This window comes from Sceloporus occidentalis, unplaced genomic scaffold (genome assembly GCF_023333645.1).
Source record: "Sceloporus occidentalis isolate IW3139 unplaced genomic scaffold, rSceOcc1.0.p SCAF_305, whole genome shotgun sequence".
NCBI lineage: Eukaryota > Metazoa > Chordata > Lepidosauria > Squamata > Phrynosomatidae > Sceloporus > Sceloporus occidentalis.
The window spans coordinates 453,935-476,915 of NW_028317285.1; the positions used below are offsets into that span (position 1 = coordinate 453,935).

At 43.3% G+C, this 22,981-nt stretch overlaps 1 protein-coding gene across 1 annotated transcript; it reads right to left on the bottom strand.

The window, feature by feature from the left end:
- Positions 1-1,553: 1,553 nt before the first annotated feature.
- LOC149274997 (serine-rich coiled-coil domain-containing protein 2-like) lies at positions 1,554-22,211 on the bottom strand. The gene is made up of 9 exons (XM_089504996.1): positions 20,882-22,211; positions 20,184-20,386; positions 16,255-16,345; positions 13,093-13,234; positions 12,440-12,641; positions 11,986-12,069; positions 11,701-11,787; positions 10,571-10,669; positions 1,554-2,606 (listed from the first exon to the last, which is right to left on the bottom strand). The coding sequence occupies exons 1-9, from the start codon at positions 22,209-22,211 to the stop codon at positions 1,554-1,556; spliced, it is 3,291 nt and encodes a 1,096-aa protein (XP_089361122.1).
- Between the last annotated feature and the right edge of the window lie 770 nt (positions 22,212-22,981).

Here is a 22,981-nt window from a genome sequence, read left to right on the forward strand (position 1 = left end):
GAACGGAAAAACCACATCACACCATGTGCTTGTGTCTTTTGTGATAATAGGTACAAAGACCGTTGAACTCCTCGTGCCGAAGACCCACCACTTGGCCGAGAGGAGACGCCATTAGCGCCCTCCTTGTTTTTTTTCAGCCTACGAGAACACCTGCTTGTTTCACTTACACCTGCCTTAACCTACAGAATCTTTCTTGGTGGTTTAACCGATCCAAAGAGCGGTTATTGACATGGGGCCACTTATGGATAAAGATGGTGGATTACCAAGTGTATCAATATGTGCTTCTTACTCATTTTTCTATGTCAACTAAGGCATTTATTGAATTGGCAAATCAGTTGGGTTAGAAGTATGTGGTGGTGACCAACCATAAAAACTCACTAAACGGGGTTATAAGCGGGTCGTTGAGGGATTAACGAAATCCTAACGGATTCAGTCAGCATGTGTAGGGTTGGTCTACTACTCTACAACCAGTGTGCTCCAGCAAAGGCGTAAAAGAGAATGGTTTCAATGAACATCTCGAGGTGCATGAATGTCTGCTTACCAGGTCTAACCCCAGGTTTAATGGCTGGTGCCGTGGTTGATGCTGCAAAGAGGACTCAATAATTCCATCATCTTGTGGATTCTATCAACAAAGATGATCGGAAACAGAGTACTGGGTAACTTGAACACCCCACAATGTCCGGCAGAACATGTGGAATGAAGATCGATCAAATATTTGTTGAGGGTAAAGTCGCCATCTCATTCTTTCGCATATAAAGCCCTCTTTAGCGATGGCTTTTATCATCATGCCGAGTAAAGTGCAGGCAATGGGGGTTCTGCATAAAAGAATATAGAGAAGTCACATGGTCCTATCAGCTGGAAAATCCCATTAGTTGCTATGGTGATAAGAACACTAAAGCACCAAAAATCCTTACCCCCCCCCCCATGTTCCTGACTTTGCGGGGTGAAAAATGTTACTGACCGACCTTGTTAAGAGATTCTCTGGAATGAAAAAAGTTTCAAGAAAGAAACGGCTATTAAATATTACATATATATATATATATTGTATTAAGGAGGGGAACCCATGTAATAGTGTCCTTATCGAATATGTACATATAGAGAGACTATAGTATGTTACAGGAAAACAGATACGTCTGTGAATCGTGCAAACACTCACAATTTTAATACAGTTTTGACGAGTTTAAATAAATAACTAGATAGACGGGTCCCGTTGCATAGCTCTTGAGAAAAAATATCTTATTAATTGCAATAAAATATATATATATATATTATTCATAAATATATGGTATACGGATCTGATCTACGGAACGGCTGCATTTTGGGCAGTATCTGGAAATAGAACAATCGATTCCCCCCCCCCCCCCGGTGCTGACTTATCTGGGAGTCGATCGAGTTTTTATCTGGATTTTTTTCTCCATAAAGCAAGATAACGGTAAAAGTCAGAGGCGATTAAGGCAGTTTGCAGAAACGAAGAGCAAGGTACCATGTTATTGGTATCATGTGACCAGGCGTAGAAAGGCCATCGGGCAAAAAGGCCCCCCCCAATTATTTTTCTAATGGGTTTTTGGTTGAGGAAGACGGGATTGCCTCTTCGAGGGCGAGCTTTCCGTGGCTTCTTGTGGGTTTTCTTTTCTGTTGGGAAACGGCTTGGGAGAGGCGGCGGCGGACGGCGCTTTTTGAAAAGACTTCGACTGATCGGCCTGCGACTCGGCCGGCTGGAGGACGTCGGACTTGGGACTGCATGGCGTTTTAAGTTTGGAGGCGAAGTTGCTCGGGGGTCGAAGCATGGAACCTCTGGGGGATTGCTTCCCTGCTTGCGTCGACGATCCCGCCGTGGGTACCTGTGACGGACACGGAGGCGGCTGAACACTCGAGAGCCTTGGGCTGGTGCCCTCGTGAGAATGACCATGAACTCGGGGTCGTGATTCTGGTTTGATTACTGGATCTGTAGTGTCATGTAATATCTTTGAGGAGCCTGAGACAGTATGGGATGTTACCCGGGCTGGCGGGCGCCCAACAGCGCAATCGTTGGGGGTCAGCTCTGGACTTTTAAGCCCCGCCGACCGAGAACCGTTGTGCGGCTGTCCCAAAGAACGCGTGGAAGTCTGCGTTGGTTTCTGAGACTGACCCTGCGGAGACGCTACAGAGCTGGTCGCCCCCTGATGTGCCAAGGCATTTGGCGATCTCGCTTTGTAGAGCTGTAGCGACGTTGGCCTAGGAACCTGGCCAGTTGGAGAAGTCTTAACCGTTAGCTTAGATTGGAGATTTTTATTTGGACTCTCTGAAACGCGCTCCAGAAAGCCAGAAGTTGGCCGTTGATGTCGCAGGTCTCCTCCGTGAGCCGTAGGCGCTTCCTCTGTCCCTTTGACCTCTCCGGGATTGTCTTCAACATCGTTTATGGTCAATCGGGTACTCAATAATTCACTCAGCTCACTCTCAGGGACTGGGGGGGCTTTTCCAGCAAATCGACTCTGGCTACCTGAAGACGGACACTGGATTCTGTCCCCATGCTTACTTGGGACCCCGATAAGCGGGGGTGTCATTAATCTTCCCGAAGGGTGGTCTGTGGAACCGAGGTTGCTGGTGGAACGCCGTAGTACTTGAGGCTGCATAAAAAAAAAAAAAACACAATACAGAAAAAATACATTTAGTCCACTTAACATATTTACACATAGCTGCGAATGGATATAAATGCAAAAATTTGTATTTATGGTAAATAATATGCAACGTCTTTTATAGGTCTGTTTACCAATTATACAGTGTTAACCCTTTCTAAAATAAATAAATGTGAATTTCCATGTCTTGCCCCAAATTTGGCTTTATAAAGCGCAAGTAAATAGAGGCCAAAGATGGCTCAGATGGAAGCCTGTCCATGTTTTTATGGCTGTAAAAAAATATTATATATATTATATATTACTGTGTTCAATTAATGATGAATATTACATTATACCAAGTCTAAGAAAAAAAAAATACTCAGAATAAATTAGAACAGAGAGAATGACCTAATTGAGCGTATAAATTTCAGAGCTCTCTGTTTTAGAACCTCAATAATACTTAACCTGAATACGTAATGAGCGATATATATTTTATTGGCTTATAATTAATAACTGTGAAGGCACGCCTAAAATAACATTTTTTGGTAGCATTTGTTCACGCATTAAATAAAAACTTTTCTGCAGATAATGTCTGAATGTCGACAGCTCGGCTGCTCGATTTTTTTTTTGTTTTTGGTTTTTTTTTCCCCCGGAGACAAAGCAATCCCCCTTCACGTTCCTTAAAGCTAAAATAATTAGACAAAAAAATAAATAATATATGTAAAATAAAACAGTGTATGTTGTAGTAAGTGGTAGGGACTCTCATTACCAATCCCTGGAAGAAAAAAAATATTTTATTATATATAAATATTATATTTATAAAAATAATATATAATATTTATATATAATAAAATGTATTTTTATAAAATATATAATATTTATATATAATAAAATATGTATTTTTATAAAATATATAATATTTATATATAATAAAATATTTATTTTTATAAATATATAATATTTCTATATTATATTTATAAAAATAAATATTTTATGTTTCCAAAAGGTAAGCGGATACGGGAATAAAAGGAGAATGCCTTTTTTATTATTATTAACCTTGAAAGAAGTACTCAAGTATGCTTCCTGTACATCCGTTGTTGCAATCCCATTGAGCATTTAGCTAGCGTGTGAGCAGTCGATTGCCACTGCTCCCTTTGATCTCAACGGAAGCTCTACAGAGCATGTGCAGAAAGCATACTTAAGTATGCTTCCTGTTTTCGGTAGAGGAAGGAAGGGGGAGGAGTTTCCGATTCCAATAACTACAGAATACCTGGTAGGTAGTGAGAAAATGATTAAAACCGATGAAAAATAGACTACAATAGGCATTTTAAATGAGACTTGGGCTGGAGCGTGGCTTTAACGGGCATGAAAGGAAACCTTCAAGTACCCACTTCAAAGAGTGTCTGTTTTCAGGCTCACGTTTGGCTCCTACAGAGGTCTCTCTCTGCGCGTATAAATATGTTAAATACATTTATTTAATGTCTGGGTTCTGGCTATGACTTGGGGAAGGACAGTTAATAAAAGGAAATATCTGCTCCTAAAGGTTGCCAGGCGGGAAGAACCTACTCAAGATTCTGCATAAACCTACAAATAAACCGTTCTGCAAATGCCCCCCTCCGTATGCATTTGCCTCTGCCCCCACCCTTCAGCCCTTTTGCAGAGATTTTTGTGTTTGGCTTGGCGAACGCTGCTGGAAGGGGTTAATTCAGATGACCCAAGCGCCACCCATTCCACTGACGGGCTAGCAGGTCTATGAAGCTTAGCATACGCACCCGTCCAAAATATTGCGTGTGCAGGACCCTTTTACCCCAGTAATCATTAGGGGGGTTGGGGGGGGGGACACCCCTTTAATAGAAGTCCTACGGAATTACTTTTACCATTTTCCAGCTAGGACAAATATGGATTGCTTTTCAGGCGAAATAACGGTAGTTCAAACATGGAAAATCAAAAAATAAAAATTTGAAACTTCTATGAAATATTATTTTAATCGCACAATAAGACATTTACGTTCAGACGTTTCTGAAGAAGGACCGTTATCGTCTTTGAACTGCATTCACAGTTAATTAACAATGATATTTTTTTTTTAAATAGATATATATTTAAAGAGTATTTTCACATCCAGGTCTTTTTTACTATTCTTTTTAATCTTTAATATTACAAGAGGAGCATTGGTATCCACACGAAAAAAAAATAAAACTAAAATATTATATTAAAATATAATATAAATTCAGAAAAAAAAAAATGTAAAAAATCTGAAATAAAAAAAATTCTGAAAAAAAATGTAAAAAAAAAATCTGCTGCATGCAAGACAGGTGATACATGCAACATGCAGGGGGTCCTTATCGACTTAATTACAAGGAGGTCAGCAGTACATGGGGAGAAATCCAAAATTGTACTATACCACGCTTTATCTGAGAAGTAACAGACTAACTTCTCGACTCCTTTCCAATGGAGAATGGGGAAGCAGGAAGAGAGACAAGGATAACGGCATCAGAGGAGGACAAACAGCAACAAATTAAAACAAGTCATTCCGCTCCGCTAACGAGCTCTATTTAATCTTTTGTTTATTCTTTAGGGGGAAACCATAGCGGGGCGACGGCAGAACGCAGCCAAGACCCGGAGCGCTATCCTTTGAAGCGAAGTCATACACCGTTCACCTGCGTCGCAGGGGGGGTGGGGTTGGGGCGAAATCTGGGTTACAAAACGTGTCTAATTGTTGACTGGATAATCAAAGCCGCGCTCTCTCTCCCAAAGGCGCGCTCAGAAGTTCAATCACACACGCAAAAAAAAAAAAAACGGTTCTAATTAAATAGAAATCCCAAGTTCTCACATTGTTTGCCAAGAAGATCTGGCCCCTGAGCACTTAACGAACACGCTCGCGATCCGAGAAAGTAAAGGAAAAAAAAAAAGGAAAAAAAAAAAAAAGTGTTCTTAGAGAAAAAAATAAATAAAATGAAAAAAATAAAATAAAAAAATAAAAAAGTATGAGTTGTCTACAAAGAAAACGACTCAAGAAAATGGGGAAAACTGTCTTTTAAAAAGGCCAGTCAACTATTGGGCTCTTACTTTCTATAAGGGAAAAAAATCTTGGGAAACGAAAAAGTTTTTTCCTTTTTTTTTTTTTAATTATCTTTGTATTTTTGCTGCCTTTTTATTTTTTGGAAGAGGGAGGAACGTTTTCTCCACACCTCTGATCTCCCCTGTGTTAATCGCAATGTGTGTGATCAGCCAGCAGGGGGAAACGATCAGCGTTGCCAACAGGGTCAGGGACAGACCCTCTTGTGTCTCTTCTCTCCTCCCAAGCCCTTGTGGCGGATGTCAGGACACCTACTGGGAAGGAAAGATAAGAGTCCATGCCGTCTTGGCCGCGTGATCTCCTAGCCAACGGTAGGGTGACGCTGCAAAGAAGACTGGACGTACTGGTACGTTCTAAGGCACATTCTTTTACAGCACTTTGGAGCTTAATTTGACTGATCGGGGGCTAGAAAGGACTTTGCTCAAACTGCCATAAAGCAAACAGCAAGTGCTGTGCTTGACCTGTTTTGAAAAAGGATTATACACAAACTTTCGGGAAGTTTTTTTTTTTTCTTGAACATTTAACAGAACTAGTGATGAGGTTCCTAATGCTGCATTTAGTTACAAAAGGGTTACATTTAGTAGAGTAGGTGGCACACAACCTTAAATCGCTTATGTGCTTATGATTTGATATAAGACTTCTAAGAGCGCAGGGTAAGGCCACAGATTATTACAGAAGGCAAGTAGGGGACACTAGGCTTAGGTGTGAGGGCTACTGCCGGCGCGGGGGATGATGTGCTGATCACACATACACAGTTTAAAAAATATAATAATTTTAACTGTGTGTGTGTCTATATATATAGATATAAAATATTTTTTACCGTCAGTGTGCATATATATTTGAAAAATATATATTTTAATATATATATAATATATATATAAATATATACACAGTTAAAATGATTAAAAAAATATAATATAACATATAATTAAATATAAATGTAATATATATAGTTACATTTATGATTTTTTTATTTTTTTTTAAAAGCATGAAAAAATGGGGGCAGGGGATGAAAAAGTATCGTTCAAACACTGCAGAACATAGGATTTCATTCAGCAGTGGCACCTAGCTATGGTCAGAAAAAAGGGAATGGACTTTAGGGTGTAGACAAACCAAAAAATTATGGGGCGCAGAACAGATAGCTATGGGCATTAAGAGGTTAAATAATCAATGTTGTTTTATGAATCAGGGCTGAGTTTAAATGTGTGCAAACAGCAAATCCCACATTTAACTTGGTTTTTTAACGTGCTGTTAATTAAAAATGTAAGCCATTGGGTCAAAAATAATAAAATGAATAAGTATTGAAGCAGAATACTCCGCGGTAGGTCAGAGGCTATTTGTTTCACCCTGAAGCATATGACGGCAGAGCAAACGATCTAAACCCGATCTGGGATTAGAATTCTACAAGACGAGAAGTTCTCCTGTTCTCCTGTGAATATAAATATTTTATTCGGAGCTCATAAAGAAATCTTGAGTCACCGCCTTGCTGTTTTCCATTAAAAAAAAAATTTGTTATTCGAACAAACAATGGTTTTTCCATCTCCGCAAAAAATGCTTATCTAGGGTCCAGACCGAGATTCTAGAAGGAGCCTCTTATATATTTTAATTATTATTTTTTAATCATTTTTTCCCCCAAGATATAAAAACCTAATGTTGCACTGACACCTAGAGGACTAATGGAGCAACTGCAACTAAAACTCATTCCGTCGCTTCCATATGCCCATGCACGATTACATTCCTACTGTATTAACCTCGACCACGTCCGCTCTCTCACTCCGACATATACACGTTTATTTCAATTTGCGCTCGCTTAAAAAGTGCCCCCTAGAGAGGCAGGTAGCTTAATAACACGGGTACATTTTCAGCGCAATATTTGATCCAGGGGGGAAACGAGGTCTGCGGCTACGCGAGACGAGCAGCGGAAATCGTTACCAACTTACCGTTCCCGAAACGAGGACGTTGGAAAACAAAATTCAGACCGCGAGGACGCAGGCATGCCGTTAAAACACACACCGGTTGTTAGCGACAAGACAACGGGGCAGCATGCTCCAGGGGCTATTATTATTGTGTAGGGGGCGAGCAAAGCGATGTTTTATTTATTGTTTTATTTTTTATATCTTTGTGGCCGTTCCCTGTCTGCGATAAGAATTATTTTTCTTTTATTAAGAGTTTAAAAAAAAATAAAAATAAATAAATTGGTAAATGGGAGAAGAAAAAAATATATTCCTGTTGGAATACAATTTAGTTTAACATTCAGTACTATTTAAATGTAATTTAAAATTAAATCGTACAATGAAAAGAAAAAAAATTGAATTTTTTTTTTAAATACAACAGTGGAATTCGGTGGAAAAAAAACCTTTTTTTGGGGGTGTTTTCTGTATTTTAAATATGAAAAAAAAAAAAATGTAATTAAAAAATTGATACAATATTTTTTATTTTTTTTTTTAATGTTATACAATTTAATTTAATAAAATAAAAAAGTTAAAAACTTTTAATTCCTGTATAAAAAAGGCTTATTGTTTGTCCTCCCTACAAGTTAGGGGGAAAAAAAAAAGAAATATAGCGCACTCGCGGTTTCGGGTTGCAAAGATCAGGCATGACGGTTTAGCTGCTCATGTAGTGACTGAATAAAGCTTTTTTAGTAAAAAAAAAAAAAAAATAACTAAAAAAAAGGACGTACGCGGGTTACATGGGGGGGCAGCTTCGGGGCAGGGATGCTAGCGGAGGAATGTCGCATGCAACACTGTGTCTAGCAGGCGGACATTGAAAGGTGGAGGGGGGGGGGAGTGAGAGATGCACGGACTCACTCTGCCTGCGATGCGCCGGACCAGTCCGCGGGTTCCCCTGCCAGGAGGGAGAGAAGGAGGGAGTGCAATACCCACTCTGTGCGGGAACAAAAAAAGAGGGGAAAGAGGATAATAAAATGCTGGAAAACAGAGGGGGGGGGGATATATATAAATATATATATATAACACAACAATGCAGAATTGCCAGTGGGGAGGAAGAGAGGCTTCCTCTGGACACATTAGGAGGTTGACGAAGCGATGCTTTGACCCGTGACAATGTACGACACAAAGTAACGGACGAGGCCTGAAAAGTAACAGATACGCATGAAAGACGCAGCGGAGCTTGGGGAGGGGAGCATGTACGGGGACCTGGGGTGGAAAAACAACCATTTCCAAGAGGTCTACGGCCTTAGAGAGAGACCACCAGTCCAAACAAAGGGTTCTTCAAGACGAGGAGGCAAGCCAAACACAAGACAATGGCCTGGTGGGCCACCATTGGAGTCTTGGACTCCTTCCATCCATGGTTTTGCTCTGAACACATAGAAAAGGGTTTCTTCTAAGATTCCAGGTACGGACCGGCCCTTGATACCCTGGAGGATTTGCGATGAGTTATTATTGATAAGGAAGATGGACGTGGCCATATCAACCCCATGAGAAAACGGAGTCTATAGTTGGAGGTGGTCATTCCGCCCGAAGAGACCTACAAGCCTTCCTGCCGCCCGAGCGATGGACTCGTAGCCTCGAAATTTGGTTACAGGGCTAATAATAATGTTCTAAAAAAAGTGCAGAAACAGAGTGTGCCGGCAGACCGGGCCCATCCGGCCCGTCTCGTCAGCCCATTTCTCCTGCTGTAAAGACTTGTTGGTCTCGTTTTCGATTGAGGAGCCGTATTACCCTCTACCACTTCTGCTGGGAAGCTGTTCCACTTATCTACCGCCCTCTCAGTACGGTGCCTTCCTTTCATTGCATCTCAGCCTCCGCACCATCAATATTATTACAAATAAATATACTTGCAAAGGCCAATAGCTGTGGGAAGAGGAGTTCTGGCTCAAATCCTTGTGGACTACATATCCCATGATCCTCAGGGTGAATTACCACCACCCCAGATTACTGCCCCCAGTCTTAACCCCCCTCCCAATACTACTGTGCATAAATGCTCTTTCCCCATTGGGTCGTCCTATATTCAGGCCTTCTCTTTCAATACAGTCCAAAGTTTGGGGGGGTCATCTTCTAATCGAGCGAATGCGGTATTCACTAAAGCCAACACAGGCATAAGGATTAGTAAACATCCCTGTAATTAAATAGTAAGATAAAACTGTAGGGTTACCCCCCCCCCCCGTTTCTATGACAACGTAAAAATAAAAAAAGTTATGTCCGTTAGATCTGACACTACCTGGTAAAAAAAAAAAATAGCATTTACATTACGCACAACGCATAAAGATTCGCGGAGAAAGAGAAGCGTTTCTGAGCCTCTTTCTCCGCGGATCTGTCTGCAACAAAAAGGGCGGAGCCAATGAGACAGCCGCTCCCCCTCCCCTGTTCCTCCAATCAGAACAAAAATAAAAACTGTGGAAGATCTGAACTCCGTTTGATGTTCGTATTTTTTTTTTTTTTAATTTACATTTTTCTCGTCTTAGATGCAGGAGCCGTATGCCTGTCTCATGCATGTTTAAATTCCAACACTGTATGAGCCTCTACCACCTCTGCTGGGAGGCTGCTGCACTCATCAACCACCTGAGTGAAGTAAAGCTTCCTTACAACACATCTAAAAGAAGATACCGACTCACTGAAACGCATCCGGACTATAGAGCCTCTAAATTTGGGAATTGTAAGCCGAGAAAGAATGATTATTCCATGTAAAGGCATGGCGAGCGGGAGCACTCCACTGAAAGGGTTAATTGTATTGAAGGAAGGGGGGGGGGGGGAATGTCGACACTGCCAAACTTTAGAATATTCTTTTCATTTTTGGACTGCAATAGGAGAAAAGGTGGTAAAAACAAGAGCACAGCTGGGTTATTTGCAGCGAGCGACCTCAAAAAATTCTGCCGACGCTGCATTTACGCATTGGTCAAACGCGGGCGGGCGGGCAGGCAGGCGGGCAAGCGGCTACTCACTGAACTCCTCCGGCACGAGGTCTGGGTGTACTTGTCGTGCTGCTTAGGCTTCTCGCTCTTGGTTTCTTGGCCTCCTTTTTGGCATTTACATCCGGCTTTCTAAAACAGGGAGACAAGGAAAAAAAAAATAAATAAATAAATAAATGAAGCTCCAGTTCAAGTTTTTTTGCCCCATAATATAATATTTTAAGGCAGCTGCATATCGGCCGCTTGAGCCCCAATCTACTAGACAAACACCCCGACTCCTTATCATACTGCCTGCGCGAAACAATAGAATGGCTCAGTCTTAATCACCCAGCCTAATGAAAGTCTATGGAGGAAGGGACTTCATCAGCATCGCCATAAAGCATCAGCTCAGTGTGGCGTTTGAGCATAAAAGTCACCCAAAACATCACACGACTGACAGCTACGTAAAAAAGTAAATATAAATAATTTAAAAATAAATTAAAAAAAAAAAGTACTTGTAAATGGCGCTTAAATAAAAATATATATAAAGTAATTTTTTTTTTATTTTTTTTTAAAATAGTGCATTATGCAATACGGTAAACGGCACTTGAGTAAAAAATATAAATAATAAGGTATAAATGTAAAAAAATAAATAAATAAATAAATAAATAAATAATTGCATTATGCAACAGGGTGTACTCGTAAATGGCGCTTAAGTGGAAAAAAAATAACAAAAATATAAATATTAATTTAAAAATAAATTAAAAATAATAGTGCATGATGCACTACGGTGTACTCGTAAATGGCGCTTAAGTAGAAAGTAAATAAAAAAAATTTTCTTTCAATTATAAAAATGCACAAACAAGAGGAGGCGGGGGGGAAAGTGAGCTCCCAGCAGTTTGATTTTTTTAATAAAAAAAAATCCATGAATAATTGTCACAGCATTATTAACGAATAAGAAGGCCAGGGCTTCCGCCCACTGACCCGACTTAATTGCTACAGGTATAGCGGAGACAACACAGGGTGTCAAACTCTGGGACTCTGCTGTGTATTTATTGGCTGGTTTAAAAGAAAAAAGAAAAACGGAAACGGGGAGGAAAAAGTATTGACGACGCACAAATGCCCCCAAATGAACAAGACAAGATTTAAAAGCCTCTCGCGCAGGGAGAGATCGGAACGCTTACCAGCTGCTCCTCTAATCGCTGGATCTTGTCGTCTTTCTTCTTAGCGTCTTCCTTAAGCTGCCGGATCTCGTTTAGCAGCTCCTCGCTCTGAAGTAAAAAAAAAGAAAAAAAAAAAAAAAGGATTTTGTCGGTCACATTGTACAGCGCCGCAGTATATGATGGCGCTATAGAAATCACATAATAATGCAGCATGCAGCGTTGGCACTTTGAGGTCTAAAACACGCGGTATTATTATTGCCCCGTTATTAATCGCCGCAGCATTGTTACTGAAAAAAAGAATAATACCTTCCAGAGGGTTCCGGGATCCTGGGGTTCGGGGGTGGGGGGGAACGATAGCTGGAGGTCTGGCAACGACCCGGTGTCGTCTTCCTGAGTGTAACGAGAAGGGGTTAATTAGTCAGATTTACATGAAACGATAAGGGCAGAATATATATATATTTTTTTAAATAACGATTCACCCCCCCCCCCCCCGGGGGGCAAAATAACAGCAAGGACAGCACAGAACCTGCCGGCAGATCGGCCCCCATCCGGCCCCCGCCTAGCCGCTCGTTTCTCCTGCTGTAACGACTCAAACCTTAATCAGTCGTTGGTCTCGTCTTAGAGTCAGGAGCCGTATGCCTGTCCCATGCATGTTTAATACCCTCACTGTATTACCCTCTACCACTTCTGCTGGGAGGCTGTTCCACCTATCTACCATCCACTTAAGGGAGCACCCCGTAACGGGCCGTGTCTCACCCACCTGCTGCAGCAAGCGCTTGAGTTTCAGTAGCTGTGTTTTGACCGCCGTGCAGTCCTGCACCATGTGCCGGAGGGTCATCTCGTCCAGCATCACCGTTGTTTCCCGGAAGCCCATTGGCTGGGGGCCGCGGGGGGACGGGGGGCAGAACTTGGGGCTCGCGTAGTTCTCTCGGTCTGTCGGGGACTCGAGGTAAGCGGATCCCCTGAATGACGAAACGAGAAGGTGAACGATGTGACGATAATTACCGTATTCTCCCGATTTTATATGGTTCGGGAGCGCGTCGTGGCTCCGCCCATGCGCCGGAGCGATGCACACCGATTGGCGGAGAAACGCTTCTCCTCTACAAATCCATCGCAATCATTCTGGCTTCTCGGAATACTTCCGTAAAAGGGAATAATCCAATCAGGGGAGAGGGTGTGCATGGAGGCCCCACCCTTTTGAGGAAGCGCTCCAGGTTAACAGAGGCAGAGCGAGAGTGTGGCCTATATTCTGGATAATACGGTAAGTAGTGAGGGAGGGGGGACCATTGTTCTGCCGCGGGGAGGAAAAAGTTCTTTAACTCCAGACCTACACGGCGGCTTTCGGACCCTCGGATCACATTACATAAATACAATGCAGAAATGCCCCGCAGCCCGGCAGCCGCCTGCACGTACCGGCCGTTGTGATAGCGCTCCGCGTTGAGGGGGTAGTACGGCTCCTGTCCGCCGAGGCGCTGCGGGGGCCTCTTCCACAATCCCTGCTGCTGGAGCCGCACTTTCCGCTCGCTTCGCTCCAAAAGGCTCATCGTCTCACTGCCTGTCATCGTAGAAAAAGAAAACGGAAGTTAGTGCGGCCGCGCAAATAATCCCCTCTGCCTGTCCCTCCTACCACCTCTGCTGGGAGGCCGTTCCCCGTATCCACCAATAAAATAATAATTATTATTGACTATTCTTATTCATTATTCTTATTTGTTATTGATGATTAATTAGGATTATTATTATGAATATAATTATGGGTATTGTTGGCTATTAATTATGATTGTTGTTATTAGTATTATTATTGATTATTATGATAGCCAGAGGGCCCGACGGACCAAGACGAGCCGATGCAGTACGCAAAGAGGGCCCCCGGCTCACAGAGCTTACAATCTAGACAGGAAAAAGATGAACGCAGGTGGCTAGGTGGTCTGAGGGCGCCAACGCATGCCGCAGCGCTGCACAACACACCGATCCTTGCGGCTATTAATTGGCTTATATGGCGCCAACGCATGTCGCAGCGCTGCACAACATACTGGGGTTCGTTCTGTAAGCAGGGCTGCAAGGATTTGCCAACGGAAGCGGCAGCGCCGGCTGAGAGTGATGAGCCGGGTGGTTCAGCAGCAGGTGCAGAGCAAAACGTATTGAAGCCTTAATACTAAGCCTAACGCCCCATTCGGCCCCTGTCCAGTCTGCCCCTTTCTACTCTACCACTTCTGACAGGAGGCTGTTCTACGCACCAACCGCCCTCTTAGTAAAGTAAAACTTCCTCCTCCGACCCTCTGGTTTTTAACTAGCGGGAGGGGGAGAAGAGTCCGTCTTCCATCGGGAAATAACGGACGGACGGACGGGCTCTTTAACCGTATTCTGCCAAACGGCTCTCCCACCAGAGGAATGTGAAATTCGAGCAAATCCCAGTTTTCCTCCCCAGAACGGAAAAAAAAAAACATCAGAGATCCGAATATCGCAACAAAGCAGCAACAAAAGGGTTAATTTCCTTTAAAAAAAAAAACAAAAAACAATGATACAGAAACACGGAATTTGCTGGCGGATTGGCCCCCTTCGGCCCCCGGCTAGTCTGCCTGTTTTTCCTTGTTGTAAAAGCTCAAACCTTAATCAGTCCTCGGTCCTGTCTTAGAATCAGGAGTCGCTGTATTAGCCTCTACCACGTCTGCTGGGAGGCAGTTCCGCCTATCTACCACCTCCCCGGTACAACTTCCTTACATTACACGATCCTTTCTCGGGTAAATCTGCCCAAAATAATCCGCAAAAGGGAAGGCGGCGAGCGTTGGAAGGATCCTTCCCGAGCGAACGAGTCCGACTCTCTTCTTTTTCCACCCCGTACTCGGTCATCGCCTCACCAAAACAGCACAAGGGAAACATTGTGTCATCGGCCTGTGGAATCTGGCTGCAGACGAGACGTTCAAACAAACAGCCCCTTCTGGATTCCGGCCCCCCGAGCGGCTGGGAAGGGGGCCCAGAGGCGGCCGCGTGACTCCTGACCGAGCGCCTGCGCAGCTACAGAGCCGACGCTTTAAATAGAAGATCAACCGGGGCCGCTTGGCGTGTCTTCAGCATTGAGAGAGCGGGAGAGGGAAAGCGAGCGAGCGGGAGAGGAAGAGAGAGAGAGGAGATTCTCTGCGTCAGAGCATGAGGTCAGAGCATGAGGTCAGAGCATGAGGTCAGAGCATGAGGTCAGAGCATGAGGTCATCACGTGACACCAACAGTGACTCGTTTATTGGCGTCTACCAAACAGTTAAAGGCCGTGCGAACGCTTAGCAAAGTCTTCACCCCTTAGGACGTGGATCGCTGGCACTTCCGGGGGCCGGACCTAGAACGTTAAGCTCTAAAGCTCCCGTGATGCGTAAGGACCAGGTGTCTCGATCACCTGGAGCGTACAGCCTGTCTGAAGGTGTATACATTTCAATTGTCCTTATTCTACAAGAACAGTCCCTCTGTCCTCCCGATGCCCCTCTTTTCTAGAAGCTCTGAATGTTTGCCGGGTATGAGGTCATCGCAGGGTTCTAGAGCCCTAAAAGCACTCTGTGAAATTAGTTATCAACAGGCCAACAGGTGGGTAAAGGGCTAAATAAATATATGGGGGGGTATTTGCAGACCCCCCCCCCGCAAGATTGACCCCAGGAAAATTTAAAGGGACCACTAAAATATCTTGGGCATTAAAGCACACGGGAAGGCTAATGGCGACATGGTCTTATGTACAATCAGATGCTTCATTCAGTATGATGTAGTACTATGACATCATTAGCACACCGACACATCACACATTCAGTCGGATTCATTGGAGAACAGAACCCCCCCCCCCAAATTGTTTGTTCACAATTCCCAAGAACCCCTTATATCTGCAAAAAAGGAAACTGCCAGCATACGGGGAGATAGACAAGCGGAACAGCCTCCCAGCATAGGTGGTAGAGGGTAATACGTGAGGGTATTAAACTGGTTAGTGGCAAACTAGACGTGCTAAACGGGTCTTATCCGCTGGCAAATTTGGAGTTAGGAAATTAATAATTAGAAATAATTTAGATTTATTAAGAATAAATTACTAAGAATGAAGAATTAATCTTTGATAACTAGTTAAATAATAATAATAATAATAATAATATAAGAATTAGTTATTCTTTTAAACATATTTATTAATCTTTGATAACTAGTTAAATAATAATAATAATAATAATAATAATAATAATAATATAAGAATTAGTTATTCTTTTAAACATATTTATTAATCTTTGATAACTAGTTAAATAATAATAATAATAATAATAATAATAATAATAATAATATAAGAATTAGTTATTATTTTAAACATATTTATTAATCTTTGATAACTAGTTAAATAATAATAATAATAATAATAATAATAATATAAGAATTAGTTATTCTTTTAAACATATTTATTAATCTTTGATAACTAGTTAAATAATAATAATAATAATAATAATATAAGAATTAGTTATTATTTTAAACATATTTATTAATCTTTGATAACTAGTTAAATAATAATAATAATAATAAAATAGAATTGATCGCGTGGATCTGTGTAGTTAAAGCCGAGTACGCACCCAGATCGCCCTGCGCGTCCTCCGGCAAATCAACGTCCAGCATGAGGTCATCATCTTCTAAGTCGCAGGAGTCAAGGTTATTGAGAATGTCCTGGAAAAAAACACACAACGGATAGTTGTGACATCACACCTACGACATCATGGCACCTACGACGCCATCAATGACCCAGACTGATGATTAAGCCGAGATAGATGCTTGGGATTCAACCGTGATTATTTTTTTATTTTTTTTTTGTTAAAATGTAATTTTTGGGGTTTGTAAAAAAAAATTAAATAAATAAATAAAAAAAATAAAGCTACAGTCTGAAAATCAGGGCTGTCCTGGGCTTTTTTAATCTATGCATTGTGATCAGCCAGCAGGGGGAGCAATGGGAGACCCCCACCGTAGAAAGATACGTTCATCATTGGACGTGATCAGGCGGCAGGACATACATGTACGTCCCAATGGGCATCTGGGCACGGCTTTTAATGGCGGACTGCTATGGACCAGCCGATACAGCAGTGTAATCGCAGGGTTGACTATACATTACGCACTGGCCCTCGCGCGGCAGGCATTTGCAGAGACCGGCCCCTTGGCAACCAATACCGGCCGCGGAGCTGGCTGGCAGTCTTATAAATAAAACTTTTTATTTTTTTTTAAATAAATATATAAAAAAATAATTAAAAAAAAAACAAAAAAACCTTCCAATGCACCTTAAAACTTGTTGTTTTTTATATTTATTTTTTATTATTGCTTTTAACATGTTTTTCTATTTTTTATTTTTTTTTATTGTTAAAAGCAATAATAAAAAAAAAATATAGAAAAACAACAAGTTTTAAGGTGCATTGGAAGGCTAGAAAGCTCTTTTTTTGTTCTTAGGAACCAGGGAGGCGGCGTTGCGCAGCAGCTTTGGGGCTGCAGCTTCTCCTATAGTTTTTTTCGGCTTTAACGGATACATATTAAGGGCACTTAGAGAGTTCGTTCTTTGTGGAGGAACCTCCCCGAGATGCCAGATTGTCCCTTTCAAAACAAAGGGTTAATATGTGATTGATTCCCAGGCCACCCTGGATAATCTGGCCCGTGGCCAAGACGTGCCAGCTGTCACTAGAGACTCTGTAACAAGATCCCCTCCACTTAAGGAAGAGCGGGGGGGGGGGGGGGGGGGGGGCAATTAACCTACGGGGTCATGACATCAGAACACTTTAGATTTAAAATAAAAAAAAACGTATAGATAAAGAAAACTCGCGATATATCCAACTAAAATCCAAACATTTTACTGAGAGTGTAGTAGATACAGGGAACAGCCACCCAGCAGAAGACACGCCCCTTCATACAAGAAGAGTCTTGGTAGCAGGAAACATGGGCAGACTAGACGGGCGAATGGTTCCTATGTTAAGTGTTAGGGGGGGCAGAGTCGGGAAAAGCGGGACCACCAGAAGATCCACTCCGGGGAGACCATGTGGGCGCAGAGACCTCCACTAACTCTAGAGCGCCCTCCGCAGGTCAGGGGAGATCAGAGGAGCCTGCAAACGTGGGGCAGTTTGGAGGTATGAGAAGCTCTGCGGGAACTGGGGACTTAACCAATGACAATTCAGTTTGTTAAAAAATAAATAAATAAACAAACAAACATTGGGTAGCGAAGCCAATCAGAGGCCACGACTAAAATGTCACAGCAACCTGCAACTTTAATAATATTTTGGGTCCAGGGTGTTAGGAGCACACAGACTTTCGGTGGCGTTTAAGGGGTTAAAAACACAAAAACAAAACAACGGGAGTCCTGGGCTCAAAAAATTTCACAGAAAAACACAAATCGCCAAAAAATTATCGTCTGTTAATACATATTCGGACCTCGTACACTGTGCAAAAAAAAAAAATAAAAAAAAAATTCTATACATTTAAATGTAATAAAATATAAAAATCAGTAGGTTTTATTTTTTTTTTTAGGAGTAAGCTGGTTAGAAGGCAGTTGCTCATCAATATTTGAGAGCTTTTTTTTTTTTTTTTTTTTCTGCTAGAATTTTTTTTTCATTTTATTTTTATTAAAGCGAAGCGAGTGAATGAACACCGAGTCATAGAAGGTGACTAAAGAAAGCTGGGTCTGCTGTAATATTTTATGGAGAAATACTAATTGTTCTTGTGAAACACACGCGCACGCGCGACAATCACACTGAGTCATTTAGCCCTAGCAACACTATTATTTTTTTTTTTTTTTTTTTCCCCAAAATTTAAAAAACAATAAATTAAGATTGAAAAAAATATATAAAAAAAATATATAAAGATAACGAAACCTAAAAAAAAAAAAAAAAAAGGGTCCCTTAGGCAAAGAAGTGGGAACAAAGCAACTACCCAATGACACTGCAGGGGCATACGGCGCATTTATAGGAAGATCCTACCTCCTGATCCTGTGACCAGCAGCAGCCTTAATCCCGACGAAAAAGCCCTTCAGTGATATAAAGTCTGTGCTCCTTTTGTCTTCCGCGGACAAAGCTACAGAACTGGGTCACATCAGTCTCCTTCTCAGCTGCGGTGTGATCGGCGACTTGGTAGGGTGTGGTGATACGGCCAAAAGACAGGACATGTGACCGCCTGCCATTCAACTCTCCCAGCCGTCTGTAACGTTACACCCAGCCACTGTTTTCCTATGCAAGGGCCACGCGGCGTTTGCACAGGCAAACATTCTTCGCCTGACACTCACGAGATAATCACCCAGAGGGTGGTGGATAAGTGGGACAGCCTCCCGGGAGAAGTGGTAGAGGTTAGTACAGTGAGAGATAGGCTCCTGAATCTAAGAGGAGACTAAGGAATGATAAAGGTCGGAGTCTTTACAGGAGGAAAGCTATTTGGTCATGGACCAGGCCACCATCTGGTCAAGAGTAAACATATGGCCTGTAACTGTTAAGGCTTTATTTACTAAACGCAGCGTTAGAAACCCCATTCCGGCTAACGCTGAACAGGCCAGACCCGGCCCAGAGATAATTCTTTCATTCTGTAAAAGTTTGCTCACGGGAAAAAACTACAACTACCATTCAAAGGTTTGGGGTCACTTGGCTGTTTTTCTGGAAAAACAAGGACATTTCTTTCTGGAATGGCCATTGGAACACAGGAGTGATGGGAGTGATCAAGGGCCACTGGGACACAGGAGTGATGGGAGTGATAAAGGGCCATTGGAACACAGGAGTGATGGGAGTGATCAAGGGCCACTGGGACACAGGAGTGATGGGAGTGATAAAGGGCCATTGGAACACAGGAGTGATGGGAGTGATAAAGGGCCATTGGAACCCAAGAGTTATGGGAGTGATAAAGGGCCATTGGAACCCAGGAGTGATGGTAGTGATAAAGGGCCATTGGGACACAGGAGTGATGGGAGTGATAAAGGGGCCAATGGGACACAGGAGTGATGGGAGTGATAAAGGGCCATTGGAACACAGGAGTAATGGGAGTGATAAAGGGCCATTGGAACACAGGAGTGATGGGAGTGATAAAGGGCCACTGGGACACAGGAGTGATGGGAGTGATAAAGGGCCGTTGGAACACAGGAGTGATGGGAGTGATAAAAGGCCATTGGAACACAGAAGTGATGGGAGTGATAAAGGGCCATTGGAACCCAGGAGTGATGGGAGTGATAAATGGCCATTGGAACACAGGAGTGATGGGAGTGATAAAGGGCCATTGGAACACAGGAGTGATGGGAGTGATAAAGGGCCATTGGGACACAGGAGTGATGGGAGTGATAAAGGGCCATTGGGACACGGGAGTGATGGGAGTGATAACGGGTCTCTGTACGCCTATGCAGGGATTCCAATAAAAATCTGCCGTTTCCGGCTACAGTAGTCATTTACAGCATTAACCCCGTCTGCGCTGGATTTCCCGTTATTGTAACAGACTTTATAATATATCACTCTGCGTCCTGCAGCTTTAAGAGACCCCTAAGAGGGAAAGCGCAGCATACCAGGCTGTTCATCTCCGAAGACTCGTAGCTCCCGCACGGATGGACGCTGCCGATCGGCTCCATGCCCTCTTCGTCCCACATGTACGTCCCGTCCGAGCTATCGGAGGGAGAAAGCTCCAACGACGACGGGTCGCGGTACTCCATATCCGGCGACACCGGGGTTTCTCCGTAAGGACTGTTGGTGCTTTCGGTTTCGCTTCGTTCTAAGTGAATGCAATAATAAGCCAAAAAAAAGAAGTTTTAGACATTATACACAAACATGCAAGAGCGAGAAGGTAAAAATGGGGATTTTTTGGGGAGGGTTTTAAGGCAATTCACTATGGTTTCCGAAGGGTCGAGGCTAATGGGGCCCCATTCACTAAACGGAGAGCTGGCGGGGATGATGCCGTTTGAAACACCCCCCCACACACACACTTCACAAAGTGCCAACGCTGGCAGGGTTTCTCCAGCAAGAAGGGCTGAGCCGGCCCTGAACAATGCATGCTTCAACAGGCTTTTGAAGTAATCTCATTGATTTAACTATACATTATACAGGGCCAGGCAAACCCTTCCGGTGGCAGAGCTCAAAATAAAAAAGAAATAAATAAATAATAATAATTTAAAAAAAAATTAAAAAAAAAAAAAATCGGCATCTCCATAGAGATGACATCACACGATGACATCAGACATGCAAGGAACAAGCTTGGTATAACACCTACCTAACCAGTTATGGCCCTTATGGACCGTAGACTTCTTGTTATCTTGGAAGGAGCTCATGGAGTATTCTTCGGCGGCGGCGGCGGCAGCCTTTTCGGTGACCCCGTCGCCGGACTCTTGGACCACGATGAGGGTTTTATTGCCATCGTCCAGCTCGATGAAGTCATCTGCGAAATCTTCGCTGAGGTCGTTCTTGTCGGAAGACGATAAGGAGGAGATGGAGAGGTCGTCCAGGTCGTCACCAAAACACTCGCCTTTGGAGTACTCCTTCTCGATGTTGTCGAAAAGGAGGTAACCGCCGACGTCGAGGTCCTTCTTTTCCGGCCGGTGCTCGCCCGGCGGGCCGCCGCGTTCCGTTCTTTCCGTTACCGGGGTGACCGCGGAACTCCTGGTGCCGTCGATGACTATCTCCCTTGGAACCTGCTTTCGGTTGGGTTTCAGTAAAGACGGACGGCTCATTTGATAGCCCAGAGGGAAAGCCATGGCCGATCCGTTGGCCAGAGCGGCATTCTTCAGCCCGGGATGGGGCCTTGCGGGAAAGGCGCGCGTGAAGCTAGATTTTACCGGGGGCTCGTTGTCGTTGGGCACGTCGTACTGTTTCGAAGTCCTAGACAGGAGGTTGGGTTTGGGGGCCGCTCGGACGGGTACCTGCTGCGTCTCGTAAGGTCTCGTGAGATCCGCCTCCCGGTTGAAGGAATATGATCTGGCGAGAGGTCCCGGTGGAAGGAGAGCGTTCTGAATAGAGTGGGAAAAGCTTTGAGACCTTCTCACGTGGGAGAAGGACCTCGGGTGGTCGGCAGAATTGGCCGTCGCCCTCCCGCTGAAGTTCCTGGACGTGGCAGAATTGGCCCTGGGCCTCTGTAACCCCACGGGGGGATTACCGGAGTAGAACCCGTTGGCTTGCGTCTTGCAGCCGTTGAGCGCCGAGTAGGAAGTCCGCCCCGGAAAGGGACCCCTGGTGAATTTAGCGGCATTGGGCAGCAGGTTCTCGTTCAGGTCCTCCTTATTCAACGCCATCAGGTTGCTTTGCTTCCCGGCAACTTTCGCCGGCCCGCCGAACCTGGGTCCGTCTCTGTCCGCCGAGTGGGACAGGGGGATTCTCTTGTCGAAGACGGGGCGGTCTCTCTGCTCATTGTGCGGGGGCTTCTGCTTTGCCCAGTTCAGGGCGAACTCCACGTCGGGCCTCTCTGCCTTAGGAAAGCCGGGCTTCCCCGACAAAGCGAAGTGCGCCCCGTTGGGGGTCCTCTGCAGGAGGCTCCCCAGCGGCTTGGCGCCGTTGAACTTCGGAAGCTTGGAACCCGGAGAGCCTCTGACCTGGATCTTTTCTTCCATGAGGTAATTGGGGCATTGGTTCTACGAAGTCGCTTGAATCTGAAGACAGGGGAAGGAAAAAAAAAAAAAAAAAAGAAAAAAAAGTCAATTTTTTTTTTCATAAACCAATCTTTTGGTGTAATTTTTTTCAGAAAAAACAAAAATGGTGAATTCTGGGAAGGGCTCTGGGGCAGAACCAGGACTTTAATGTCCGACAGACTGTCTAGGACTCGGCAGACGAGACCCACTCGGTCTGCTTTTATTCCTGCCGGAAATCAGTCGTTGGTCTTAGATTCAAGAGCCATATGCCTATCCCATGCAATCAACTTCTACCACTTCTGCTGGGAAGCTGTTCCACTGATCCAACACCTGTTCAGTGAAGATTTTTTTTTTTTTTTTTTTTACTAAACATCTAAGACAACCTATATTATATACATTATATATATATATATTATATTGTGCAGAATCCTCCACAATTAAAGGGCTCATAAAGGGTTAAGTTCCATACATTAAGTTATGCCAGGGGGAGGGGTGACGAGAATGCTATACGGTCTCTTTAAAAAGTCCATATAGATTCAGAAGATTTAAGGTCTCAGTCACAAAATAAAAATAAAATAAAAATAATAATAAAAAATAATAATAATAATTATAATTAGAAATTCATTTAAAAAAAAACAAAAAAAACCCTCCAATAAGAGGAAAGGATATAACTCTGGATATTGTTCTGGAATAAATACAGATGAGATGAAATGATCTGGAAAAGGGGATTATGAGCGATAGCTCCCCCCCCC

Coding starts and splice junctions, on each gene's coding strand:
- LOC149274997 (XM_089504996.1), bottom strand. CDS start 22,211: ATGGAAGAAAAGATCCAGGTCAGAGGCTCTCCGGGTTCCAAGCTTCCG. Junction 16,346..20,183: donor CTTCGGAGATGAACAGCCTG/GTATGCTGCGCT, acceptor GTTTTTTTCCAG/GACATTCTCAATAACCTTGA. Junction 2,607..10,570: donor CCTCGTGCCGGAGGAGTTCA/GTGAGTAGCCGC, acceptor TTTTTTATGCAG/CCTCAAGTACTACGGCGTTC.